Below are 14362 nucleotides of genomic sequence, written 5' to 3'. Positions count from 1 at the left end.
CATCGAGTAAAAATGTGACAGAAGAAAAAAACATCCTAAAAATCAAATCAGCTTATCTTAGGTGCAGGACTGTGTAGATTTTGTACAGACAGAACCATAAAACTTTTTTAATTTGTTCCTTATGTCTCAGGGTACCTAAAAATGTGTTGTATATATTTCCACCTTCTTTTTAAAATGTTTTTTAATGTCTTTTAATGTAATTTTAATGTCCTGGAATTCAAATTCTTTATTTTGGCACCTTAAGCAGATTTGACATTAAAATGCGATTAATTAAGATTAATTTATTAAAAATCCTGTAATTAATTAGATTTTTTTTTTTTATCGCCTGACAGCACTAATAAAAATGATTTAGTGTATTGTCTGTATTATTGTTGTTAAGTGTGAAAGCATCTCCTCAATGATATTTGTGTATGTGACTATATGTGTTAAATAAAAATTAAGTTCCAAAAAAAAGAGATGCACTCGAGGTGCTCATACATCATGAATCACACGCACTTTCTGCATGCTTGTGCTTGTGCATGAAGTAAACTGTGCTGAAGTCTACCTCTCTGAAAAAAGCAGAGACGTGAATTGTGCTCAAACACCGCACGGTGTGACTGCGTCCTAAGAACAGGACACTAAGGCTACAATTCACACAGGCTCACCAGAACTGGACCATGGAGGACCAAGAGTCTGCTCAGTGTCTGCGTCTGCCTCAATCCCCTCCTCTGCCTGTATGTTGATGTTGAGGTTTTATCAGGACTTTTCTGGGCGTAGGGTAAGTGTGGTTACCTCAGCCAATCACAGAGTGCCCAGTGTGCAAGTGACTTTGGGTGATGATGATTGTGAGTGGAAAAAGCTAATCAGAGCAGCTATGATAGTGGATGTAGCTCAGAGAAAGAAGAACACAACCAAAGTGAAACAAAACGTCAAACAGATGAAGCTTTATCCTTAACAAGGGTGAAGCTTGGCTCAACTTTCACTTGCTAGTTTGCTTTCTGCTAACTAACTAATGTAGAAACGTGATGTACAGGTGGTTGCTGGGCTAGTGAGTGAGTTCATATAGCAGATGTTGCGCTAGAAATTGTCTATCATTTTGACAGACAGGGTCGCAAAAATCTGTCACAATAAACAATGATGTGCCAGTTAAAAAAAATCTACAGCTAGTTAATCTCAAACCCTACAATCTTTCTGCAGATGTTTTTTAAGCAGATAAACAAGTAATAATGTTTAAAAACTACAGGTTGGCTTTAAGCTTAGTGATCTTTCCTCAGTGTAGCAGACAAACTGTGACAGCACATTCTTGTTGATTTACTCAAACAGCTTCTGGTGATAGCTCTGTGAGATGATGTAAAAGACAAACACACGCAGCACAGAAAGAGTCCAGCTCAGCTTTGTGCCTGTACATCAGAAACAGAGGCTGTCGTGAGGAGAGAAGAGGAGCTTCAGTAAAACACGGCGCCACACAGAGACTGCCCTGCCTTTTGCACATACTATTAAACTGCATTCTGAGAGCTGCTGGTTTGAGTTTCCTCTGAACAAAGAGCGTAGCTGGAAGGTGTACTGTATGTTTACTGAGAGCACACCCACATGTCAAATACAAGCAGGTCTTTCTGCAATAAGAAGAGCTGTCTGCTTCATTTGTTGACCCTCTGTGCTCTCTCATCCTGAAAGAGGAACACAGGACAGACTCTGAGCAGAGATTACCAGTGATTTTTTCTCTCCTGCATTTTATTGCTGCATGAAAAAAAATACAACAAAGAGATTTATTGTGTTGGAGTGCTGGGCACGAGAGAGGGGAAGTTAAAAAGAGTTGAAGTAGTTTATGTATTGATATATATACACTGTTGTCATTATGGAGTGTTGTGTGTTATATTTTGGATCTAGGCTGTAGCATAACAAAATGTGGAAAAAAAGTGAAGCACTGTATGTAAACTCAAGATAAACATCATTTTATAATTACCGCTTTTCCACGAAACAGTTAAAAGATTAAAAGACAATGAAGATTTGCTGCTGATCTGAACAGCTGCTGACGCTGAGATGTGGTTTTATAAGACTAAATGCAGAAACTGAAGTGAGCACATTTCCTGATGTCCTTGCTGACAAACCAAGGTAAAGCTATGAGGCTGTGTGGATGTGTGGATGTGTGTGTGCTAGAAAGATTAAAAGAAACAAAGAGGATCAACACTGCAGGGCCCTTTAGCTCCTTTATTTCAGGATTTTAGAAGCATGAGTTGTCCTTTCCTGAAACAGGTGGCATATCTGATGTGTCGTTTTTAGACAGTACTGCTGCAAAACAGCATCTTTGTTGTACCCTAAGGTCCAGTAGACTATCTGTTTGGCGTTAACAGTGACACCTTTAGCTGGAATCAGTAGAGCTTTACTGGGATAACGACTGGCTAGGCCTGTCACGATAATCAATAAATCAATTAACCGAACGATAAATAAAAACGTCCTCAGTAAGTTTGCCAGCCTGGATAAACTGACACGTGCATGCATGTTTGTTTTCCTCCTCTCTTTCCACCAAAGAGGCTGAATGAGAAGATGGCTCACTACGTCTATCTTTCCTAACATTGGGGTGCATAGGTTCTATAGCGGATTTAGTGGATTTATAGTGGAGTGAGCATCAGTCAAAAATGCGATCTTTGGGGTAAAGACGGGGCTGCTCGCGTGTACACACGGAGAGAGCTGAAGCGAGCGTCCTGAGGGGTAAGGAGGAAACATGCGCTAATATGAGTGATGGCACCAAAGATACGGTTCTTAAGCCGCCTGCCACAGTCCCAGTGTGGGAATATTTTGTTTCTTATCAGAATGAACAAAGTGTGAGCTCATGAACACCAACGAGCTGATATGTCGCATTAGTTTGAAAATAGTGGCGAAGAAGAAGAAGAAGAAGAAGGGGAGGTGCAGCGGAGCCTTGTTCTTTGACAATCCGCTCTTACTGAGGCTTTTGGTCTGCAAAGTAAATAGAAATAAAAGCGCCAAATGGTGGGCGCTCAAAGACAGATACATTGCCAAAGAAATGCAGCCCTTCAATACGGTTGAAAGCCAGAAATGTTCAAAATGTTTGACAGACAGTACGGATTGACTGGGAAAAAGGACATGTTACAAACAATTCAGGAACTGTATAAACTCCCTTTTATTTAGGCTACAGTTTTTATTGTTGTTTTTCTTTTTGAAGTTTTGTTTTTTCTTTAGAGACGGGGTCTATGTTTTATTGTTTTTGATTAGTATTAATTTTTTTCATTGACATGTATTTTTTTCTAAAAGATAGTCCATTTCATTTTCATTGTATTTTTTTTCTCTTTCTTGTTTGTTTAATTTATTATATTTTTTGTTTAATTTATTTAAAAGATCCTGACCTTTTAATTGCAGTTATATACTCTTAAGAAATTAAAGTTTCTTGCTTTTGATATGGTGTACTCACTTTATTATCCCATTTATCATAATTACATCAATGAAAAAATGGAAAAAAAATCAAAATAATACTGACAATAATATCGTTTATCGTCAATAATATTTTGGAAAATGATCGTCTAGCAAAATTTGTTATCGTGACAGGCCTACGACTGGCTGTTTTCCAAACAGCCTACTACCACACAACATGTGAATGTAGTTTGTAGTAAGCACTGCAAACCGCCTACCACTTTTGCATGTAGTATGTGGTATTAGGTCTGTTTTGTAGTATTTTACTCTGGGTTTAAGTTACGAAAGCAGAACTACAGCTGATGGATAATTTTTTTTTTGCCGTTGTTATAAATGTACAAAACAAATCAGGGGTACATCTTGACGTTTTGATTATTAAAATGCAACAAAATTCCCAGATATAGTATTTAATATAAATCTGTGTTAAAGATATAGGGCCAAGACTATAACACATAAATTAAATTACAGGTAAATCAAATATTAATAATAGTAATAAATTTTAATGTTATATTAAGAAAATAGTTGTTAGATTTCAGAGAGGAGTTTTTTTAAGGTAATTGTAATTTTTTTTGTGTGTGTGTGTGTTTGGTCCTTTATTTATTTTAATTGGTTTAAGGTACATTTAACATTCATTTAAGAAAAAAAATCAGGGAGGATGCTATACAGGTTCATGTCAAAAATCCGAACTATCCCTTTAACCCCTGTGTTTTAGCCCATGCTCTATCACTCTCCCTGCTTCTTCTCATGGCTAAACTTTTCTGGTCTGTAGACGGTCATCAAATGGACTTTTGGTCCATGTGATGGATTTGTGTACTTAGGATACTATGAAATAACATTCAGGTTTTGTTCCTGGTGGTTGTTATGTGCATATGTTAATGATTCCAGTGCAGATCACTGTGAGCTCTGGTCTTGTAGGGGTTTATGTAACGACTTAGGAGAGCTTATTCAGGGCCTGTGATATGCTGAATTCACAACATAGGCTTTAACATGCTGCCAATATGCTGGAACAAAAATCCTCCTTTCTTCTGACCTTCCTCTTTAATAAATCCTCACTTCCATCCCCCCCTCTCTCTGATGCTGCCTCCATTAATGCGAGCCAAGTTTGAGCTGAATCCTATCCAGCTGCAGACCCATCTAAATTATTAATCCTGCAGGGACACACAAACACGTGCAGACCTAAACGCAAACGCACATGTTGAGAGGAGAGCCTGCAGACTGGAGATATTTCATTTTCTCTTTCTAATTTCTGCAGTGCTGTCTCGACACATTGTGTGCCTGCCAGCAGCTTGATGCCATGTCACAGAAATCAGAAAAATAAGATTTATTTTTGTTGCTTATGGAGAGGGAGAAGGAAAGAGGGTGGTGCATGTCATCTAAGTGATTAAATCTCTCAGTGCTGTGTGTGTGTATGCGTGTGTGTTGCAGATGCAGCAGGGGCAGGGTTGGATTAAAAACACAGAGGATCACATCACAGTAGAGAGGTCAGAGATATGCATGTGAGAAGGAGGGACAGCCAGGATGACAAGAAGGCTGCAGAGAACAGAGGACTGAATGGGACAAATTGAAGTAGATGCATGAGATTTACTGGGGGCGAGAAATAAAGAGATCAAACTAAGACTGACACGGGAGGAGAAGAAGCATCCAGAATCCATGGGCAGTAGAGAGAAAGAGGCAGAGTGGAAGAAAAGATTGGGACACAGCTCAAATAGATCAAGTGAGAAGAAAAGAAGCAGCGACAAAGATAGAATGTGAAGCGATGGTGGAAAAGAAACAAAGGGAGCCTGTGACTTTAAGTCAGTCAGTGTGTACATGCAGACTAATAACTGAATAAAAACCAGAGGAAGGCCCTCAGTGCATCTCATTTCAAGGCTAGGCAGGTTATCCAACAGGAACTGGGTTTCTATGGGAATACTCGCAGCCTGACTGTCATTAGTTTTCAGTGTAAGATCTTTAAAACACTTTTTATTTTTCATACAGGCAACACTTACTGGCTAAGTCCCGCCCTTAAAAGGGATGAGCCAATCACAGTGCGTACAGCCATTCTCAAACACTGGGACATTCTCTGTCTGGACGTCAGTTTTATTCAGTTTTTATTAAGTTTTTCTGGGATTTTAAGTTTAAAAATGTCCAAACAGTGTTCATGGGGTTCATACAACTCTGACACAAAGTATCCTGGGAGGCTGGGCGACAGGGTGTATTTTCTACTCTTTCCTGAGCCACATCTCAACTTAGAAAAGGAAACTCTTTGGATTGAGTTGAGCAGCAGACCACACCGTCAACTCAACATGAAAAAAATGTAAATAGTTGTTGTTAGGGATGGGTATCTTTCACATTTGAAATGACACCAGGTACTGATGCCCGGTACCTGCCAATCAGTACTTGTACTCAACGGTGACAATTTTTGGTACTTTTTTGTGTTTATGTGGTAAAAATATCAACTTGTTTAACAGGTTCGTATGAATTTTTTTAAATTGAATTTATTTATGCTTCAATATATAACCTTGCAATGCTGTGTTCATATCCAGCATAAAAAACCACCTCCTCTTCCACTCCCTCACAGTCACAAAGATGCGTTTAGGTACCTTAATATGGTACCTTTTGATTCTAAGTGAATCCATACCCAGTACTACAGATGGAATTGGGTCGGTACCAATAACAGTACCTCATTTGGTACCCATCTCTAGTTGTTGGCAACGTTTTTTAAAAACATAAAAACATCTATATCAGCCATTTAATATGTTAATACCAGCCACTTTGCTGATGTTTATCAACTGGGAGAATAAAAGCTTAAACCTTTTTCTAGCAGAGACATCTGGCCATCCCTTGTTAAAATTTGGTTTAAAACCAACCTAAATAATACATCATTATCAGTCATCATGATGACTACTAGGGATGGGTACCTTTTACATTTGAAATGATACGGTACCTGGCAATCAGTATCTGTACTCAAAGGTACTAACTTTTGGTACTTTTATGTGTTAATGTGGTAATATATTTTTTTTCAATAATAAAATGTCAAAGTTTTTCAATTTAACATATTTATTTCTCAACATTTTAACTTGTAATGTTGTGTTTATATCCAGCATGGAAAATCCCGTACTCTTCCACTCCCTCACGGTCACAAGAATACCCGTACCCATCCCTAATTAATACAGTTAACCAATCCTTTCCGCTTTTATATTAAACAGATTTACACCTGTGCAAATGTGTATTGGAGTCTTATGGAGTTTTAAATATTTATGTTTTAAATCATCCAAGACGACTTAAACTAAAGGTTTTCTTCAATTTCATAAAAGGAAAAAGTGAGTCAGTTTTGCCAAGTACTTGTCTCCAGAAATAACCAAATCTTGCTTTTTTGCCTACGTAGGTGCAAACATATGCCTGACTTTCTGTGGACTTCTTTTTCACCTGAGGAAACCAAACACACCTGACATCTGGAAAGCATCTTAAACGAATACACATGTTTTTGCTGTTTTTGTGCACACTGAATGAAAAGCTGAAAATCATACCATGATGATAGTACTTCCTCTTGCTCACACAAATTCCCACTTCATTCTCCACCAGCGGGCGGACGCAGGGGCCGCAGTGTCTGGAGCCGGCTTTGCAGTGCTCACGACCCACCTCGGCACAGTCTATGGGGCACTTATGGTGAGCTGGGAGGAAGAGACAGAGACAAAGAAAGACGGAGAGAAGAGCGTCATCATCAGAACCTAACCACAGCTCTGTAGGGCGGCCACCACGCTCTAGGTGAGAAATATACACAGGACAAAAAGCTATGATGTGGTTTGTGTTTTCTGTATAAAATGAGGAAATCTGGCATTTGTTACCATATCACAATTTCCTTACGAATGATTATCTGAAAAAAACATATTGTGGTAAAAATATGTATTAATAAAGAAATATTAATCAGATGAGCTTTATCTGTGAAAGCCACTCTTCTTCTATCAGCGAAAGCCTCATCTCTTCAGCAGATTCAAGAGGGACCCAATCAAAGGGTCTGCTGATGTCACAGACACACCACAGCTCATCCTAGTTTTAATATAAAAGAGTTTTATTAGTTTGCTCTCAGCGTCTCTGCTGAACACACTGGTTTTAGAGCAGAAATAGCACATCTGAGTTGTTTTTCTGCTTCCCATGATGCACCTGTCTCACCTGTCTGACGCTATGACTCAGTCAGGATACACTAAACATAAGACTGACCCACAGCTGCTCGCTCACAGATCGGCCAGTTAGATAACCAGCTGACCTGATTACTCTGCCTTGTTAAAACGGATTCCACACACTGAATCAAGCTATACGCACACACACACACACACACACACACACACACACACACACACACACACACACACACACACACACACACACACACACACACACACACACACACACACACACACACTCATGCAGAAGTGGGTCATAGAATCACAGCAGGTATGTTTTGCAGCAGACGGACGATGGAGTGCTGGGACTCCGTCAAAGCTGATAATGAGCACCAGCAGAGCTGCTCGGCAGGGCCAGCTGAAGGTGAACAGCACGGTGAGAGAAAATCATTCACAAACCACAGGAGGCCAAATAAAGAGGACAGAGAGGATGATGAACCCAGAGTGGTTCAGGAAATCTGGGTCTCAAAGGTGAGGGTTACTGGTGACAGTAAAAAACTTGGAGCAATGAATTAAAATGAACTGAAAATGAACTCCCATGACTCATCCCGTCCTTCGTGATGTGGCACTGATAAACCAGCTCTTACTGGGTTAATAAGAGAATTCATTTTCTAAAGATCCCCTCTCAGTTGTGAAACAGGATGCTGCTATTCCTCTTGCGTGGCCTAATTTTCAAAAACTGCTTCATAAGAGCACAAAACTGCAGAAGACATAAGACTCCTTTCAGTAACCTCCATGGCAACAGGGCCGGTGGTACAATGAAAGATGTGATGTTGAGGGTGCAGAGAGGAGAACTACAGAGATGAAGAGCAGATTGAGGAGAGGAATGTTTCACACACACAAGATGCATCACATCACTGCTGTTTATCTCACTCTGGATGTGATGAAAATTCAGCAAAATGTATTTATGATGAGCACTGTGTTTGACCAAACGTTTTATCTGTATACATTAAAGTGATACTCCGGGATGGAACAAGTTGGGTCCTATCACAAGGTTTAGGGCAGAAATTACCCCTACAGCAGTGATTTTGTGCAGCAGAAGCCCAGAGCGCTCGCACCAAACACCCCCTCCCTGCTCCTCTGCCGCTTTCCTCTGCACTCAGACGGGGCCATATTTTACTTGACCAAAAACACAAATAAATGGACTCCCACCGAAAAAATCTAATATCAGTCTGCATTCACGCTTTATTTAGAGAATTTTCTGCGCGTCACTTTCACACAAAAACACCGCTAAATAAGGCTCTAGTTCTCATGGTGACGTAAAACAACGCTACCTCCGCTGCAGAGCCACAGCTGGGTACAAGGCGCTCGCTGCTTAGTGTATCAGTCCGCGCGCGGCGTGCCAGATATAAACAAACCCAGGTAGTCTGTCAGGACGAAGAGACACGATGAGAACTAGAGCCTATTTAACAGTGTTTTTGTGTGAAAGTAACGCGCTGAAAATTCTCTAAATAAAGCGTGAATGCTGACCGATATCAGATTTTTTCAGTGGGAGTCCGTTTATTTGTGTTTTTTGGTCAAGTAAAATATGTCCCCGTCTGAGTGCAGAGGAAACCTGCAGAGGAGCAGGGAGGGGGTGTTTGGTGCGTGCGCTCTGGGCTTCTGCTGCACAAAAACACTGCTGGAGGGGTAATTTCTGCCCTAAACCTTGTGAAAGGACCCAACTTGCTCCATCCTGGAGTATCACTTTAAGATAAAAACAGCACGTCAGGGACTCCAAGATTTAACTGCACTCTGATCTTGTTTTCTATCAAACTAACAGCACTAACTGACTAACTCTTTCCTCCTATAATAAGTGATCTGACTGTTAAAAAGGTAGAACCAGTTAAGTCACAAAACACTATTTGTTCTATATAACATAAGAACAGGGTCAGAAAAAAAAAGTAAATTGTCCTGATACAAACATGTGATTTCTCATTTTTTTTTAAGTAAATGTGCAAAAATTAGGGCTGAACAATTAATCAAATTTACACAGGCATCGCAATGTAACAGAGTGCAATTTTCAAATCACAGAGTCTGCAATTTATAAATATAAAATTTTTAAAAAGTTTCATGAGCACAAACCTGGAGGGGACAAAGTAATTTGTGCTCCTTCTTCCTTAAAACCAGCAAAAGTCAAAATGTTGTTTTTTTCTGGCAAAAATATTACACGTCTACAAGGCTTGAAGTTAAATCAATCAGTCAATATTCTTCTGTGATTGTGATAGCTAAATAAAGATACATTGTTCGTATCAATTTATGCTTCAGTCTATTTTATTTCATCCTAACATGTAAGCCTGGTCTTCATATTTAAGAATGATAGAGAATGATTTTATTAATTGTTTTTAGTAAATAATGCAAAAGACACCCCCCCCCCCTCCAATAAATAAATAAATAAATAAATAAATAAAATTGCATGCTAAATCGCAATCACAATATTGGTCCAAAAAAATCATACATTATTTTCCAATATTGTTCAGCCATAGCAAAAATGTCAAAACAGCTTTTTTCACGTTGTCACCATGGGGTGTTGTGTGTAGAATTTTGAGGGAAAAAAATGAACTTATTCCAGTTTTGAATGAGACTTGAACATAAATAGGTGGAATAAATGAAGTGCTGTATTGCTGTTTTACTAACCCTTTTATTAAACAGTCTCTTTTTTTCTGTCAGTGGTCTTCAGTCTTTACACTGACCTCAGAGGAAATTAGGGGTGCTGCTACAACCAATGACCAGAGAAGGCGTGCATATTTTTGTAAATGTAGACTACATGTGCTTTTAGCATGTGCAGTGGAAAACTGAACTGAAGTGCTGCAGTGTTGTACCCCCACCTTCTGGGATCCAATCAGTTTATTCTGGCACCTCAAAAGAAGGATCCTAAAAAGTGGGACGGCTCGTCTCGGTTGTTTAGGGATCTGTCCCGGGATTAGTCACTGGGAACGCCAACAAAATGCATGCTGTACTGAGACGAACTGCCTGGAAATGAGGCTCCAGTCATCTCATTACGTGTCAGTCAGTTTCAGATCAGACTGTCTTTATGGAGTCAGTCACAAAAAGAAAGTCTTTTGCCCAGGGTGAGCATAAACTAGTCCCATTTTACATTTGTTTACTGTAAGTAGATCTGAAATCCTCAAACAAATATGGTGGGCATTTTTTTTGATTCTTGTTATTTTTTATAAACAAAACATCAACATGTGTTTGAATGTCAGCCAGTGATGAAAAAAAAGAACATCACAAAGATCTTTGTCTTTGTGGATTGTTGATTTTCTGCTGGATTACCTTAACCCTGCACGTCACGCACAGAAAAAATAATCTGCAAATCCTGCCACAAATGAATCTCTGATGTTTTGAACGAAGCAGAAGGATGAATCCAGCTCTTTTAAACTGCAGAGCAAAATCTAAAATTTGCACAAATTAGAAAAAAGAGGTTTAATCTGGGCATCTTCATCAGTTCTTCATCACAGAGAGAGTTAATACAGTGGAACTCCTGTGAATGCAGATAATTATTCTCCCCACACACAGATATCCATAAACTCAGACAGACACTAACCTACGGTACGTGTGTCTGGTTATGAATGTGTGAGGCTGGGCGAGGGTGTTAAATGAGGGTGAGAAAAGCAAAGAAGGAGTGAAAATACAGAACAAGCTGCGGTCGTTTACATCCAATACAAAGGCGCTCATCATAACAGCTATGTGACAAAACAGCTTGACTGTAGTTCAGCAGGTGAAACAAAGGGGCCTCAGAGGTGAATGTCAAGTAGGAGGTGGCCTCACTTTGAAAGTCCACCCACACAGTCAGCGTTGTAGCTAATTAAAGAGCTAAATAAAGGCCACGCAGAGAAACGATGCTGAACACAAGGAGGGAAATGAAGAACAGGCTTTGTGATGCTGTATGTAAGGTCGTTTAGAGAACACTGGAGGTGTGAAAACATGAGGGGTGGGAAAAAAATGGATACATTGAAGGATCTGGATTTTTTGTTTAACGGTTTTAAACTGTGATTTTCTGTTTGATTTTTTTATTTATTTAATTTCTTCATTATAGTCTTTGTTTATGAGCTGGATTGGAAAAAAAGTTGAGATGTCAGATCCTCTGAATAAATCCTAAAAACTAATGTGATGTGCTTTTTGGGGAAAATATGGCTCCTGATATAGTCTGTAGACATCATCATCATCATTTAACTTTTTCACATGGTCTAGTGTTAAAAAGCAAACCAAAAACTGTAAAAACCTTAAATATCAAAGAATCACAATTTAAATTGAATCTGCGCCCCAAACCCGTAAAAGAATTAAACAGCAAAAATAGCATATGGTCCCAGCCTTACTATTATTGTTCTCCAGTACTCAGGGTTTTTAATTCATTTTTTATCTTTTAGCATTTAATTAATACCGTAATTATACGTAATTATATCTCATTTTTATAATATTTTATTATTTAAGAAATTGTTTTTACTTTTTATCTTCTTGGAGTACGTTTAAGCATTTAAAACAGTAGACTTTGAAAGGAAATGTGCAACACAGTCTGTTTGTGCTGTCTGTTCTTGTCTTTGTTTACTGCTCTATGTACCTTAATTTCCCCTAGGGGAGGGTTAATGTTTTTTTTCAATTTAATTGAAAAATTGAAAAAATTGAAAAAATGAAAAATTGTTGCTAGGCACCGCCCTGTTGGCTATGGCTGCCTGTTGCAGCAGCTCTCTCTTCTTTGTCTGTTTCTTGTAATTTTTTCGTCTCTTTTTCGTCATCTTTGTATTTGGAGTGGATTATTCCTTTGTATGGCTCATTTGTTGGTCATGGACACCAAACTTTTTGTGTCTTCAGTGATATTTTTACTAATTTTTCTCCTGTGTTTGTCTGGAGATCCTACATGTAACCGTGGCTGCATTGTTTACATGTGAACTCAGCTGTTAGCAGCCTGTAGCATGTCAATGCTAACTGGTGCAAGGCTTGATGTTTCCCACAAGGTGAGGAGAAGATGGTGAGGACGACGTGCTGGTTCTCAGGTGTGAGCTGAGAAGTGACGACATGGACCTGTCCTTCCATCCATCGTTATTGGGAACGAAAGATCTATCTTCAATAAAATGGATGAGCTTGCTGTGCTAACCCAGCAACAGAGGGAATACCAGAGGGCAGAGTAGCATAATGCTATTCACAGACATGGCTAACAGAGATAACATCAGACACCAACACCACATTGGAAGAACTTCACCTGCTGTGAGCAGACAGGATCCAGGAGACAGAGACTGAACAGACTGCTGAAGAAGCTCAGTCCTGGACCCTGTGGAGGTGGAGGCTGGCTGAACTGGACAATGACGGACAAGCTGTCAGCATCTATTTTCTTATGGACCTTTTTACACTTTCTATACACTTTCTTTCTTTTGTTTTCTTGATTGCTGCTGTGACTTCAATTTGGTTGTACTTGTTACAATGACAATAAAGTTCTATTCTATTCTATATCACTGTGGCCCTAGAAAGCATTAAATTACACAGGGAGTTAGAAAAAAGTCCTTGTATGGAGTGAAAAATGACCTTTTTAACAACCTGCTGCAGCTGCTGGCAGGTTGTGCTCTTCAAAAGCAGCTCACACAGGATGATTATCACACACACTCCTCATGTCATGGCTAACTTGTGCTACTTCAAGCTTTTCTCCTGAAGTGTCAGGCAGTACGTAACAGTTTGTGTGTCTGTGAGCGTGGTGGAGAGATTTAGCAAAGGAAGCAGGAAATGGCTGGGCCAGGAGGGTCACACACCGCCATTGTGTGTGTGAGTGTGAAGATAACGGACAGGAAGTGAGCCAAACACTCCAAATCAACTGGAAACATTAGTGATCTCTGCTTAGAGCTCTTCACTTGATACAAGACCACATCATCTCCACAAGGCTGAAGTGTGTGTTAGTGTGTTCATTTGTGATGGTGGCTCCTGTTTGTCCATCACGTCTCTCCTTCAAACAGCCAAAAGCAAACAGAGGCCAAGTGTCCTGTTTATACTCAGCTGTTTTCACTGGCGTCAGCTGAGGCTAGGGATTCAGCAGTATGACGATGCAGTGTGAGAAAGTACACACTGATCAGTGTAAGAGTAAACACGATCAGGACTTCTGTTTTAACCTTTAATGAATTCAACTTTTAGTCTAAGCGTGCATATATGGGATCTGTTGTAACGACAGGTCAGAGATACATGCACTTGGAGATGAATGGAAATCTATTCAGACTGTCTTCAGAGCCCACTCCTTATTTATTATTGAAATAATCAATACATTTAATCACATAATGCATTGTACAATTACTTTGTAGCTCTGATTCAGCTTTAACCTTTTAAGAGTATTATTTTCTTTAAAGAGGGGGTTCTCAGCTTTCTCATATCTTAAACATGAATGTAAAGTAACAGTGCTGGATGTTCAGCGTAAACGTGTGCAGATTTTCAAACCTCTACACATGTTAAAGAAATATCTGATAAAAACACTCTGTTCTGAAAAGAAATGTGTTCGTGATCTTCACAAAACTTGCAAAAACCATGAGGTCATCACATGTTGCTTTCCTGAGAGGCTCATGAAACACTGGAGAGGTGGGCCTCAAACACCAAGGTCTGCACATAGCTCCGCCCCCGACAGGCCCCACTCAGAGGCTGACCATGAGAGAAGGGGGTTTGTTGAGCTCAGAGCCTTAAGGCGGGGTTATTTTTTCTGCATGAACACGTGGAAATTTTCCACATGGCGAGGATGCTAAGATGACATCATTCATCTGCACGAAGCTGCGTGGCCCCTCTATCAAGCATAAATCAAGCCTTAAAGAGACAGCAGCTGAAATTGAATGTCTCACATATGTGTT

The 14362-nt window shown here is 39.5% G+C and overlaps 1 protein-coding gene across 1 annotated transcript in view; it reads right to left on the bottom strand.

Moving 5' to 3' along the window:
- Positions 1–14362, bottom strand: part of LOC141805004 (neural proliferation differentiation and control protein 1-like) — a 38678-nt gene that overhangs the window by 11134 nt on the left and 13182 nt on the right. Inside the window, exon 2 of the mRNA XM_074689667.1 lies at positions 6915–7058. Within this exon, the coding sequence (XP_074545768.1) occupies positions 6915–7058 (144 nt within the window). The remainder of the gene's footprint in view (positions 1–6914; positions 7059–14362) is intronic.

The sequence above is a fragment of the Halichoeres trimaculatus genome, unplaced genomic scaffold, assembly GCF_033239565.1.
Source record: "Halichoeres trimaculatus isolate MK-OKI-2021-1 unplaced genomic scaffold, fHalTri1.1 fHalTri1_scaffold_16, whole genome shotgun sequence".
NCBI classification, from domain to species: Eukaryota; Metazoa; Chordata; class Actinopteri; order Labriformes; family Labridae; genus Halichoeres; species Halichoeres trimaculatus.
Note: the sequence above shows the minus strand (reverse complement) of the source record. Positions and strands in the feature narration are given on the sequence as shown.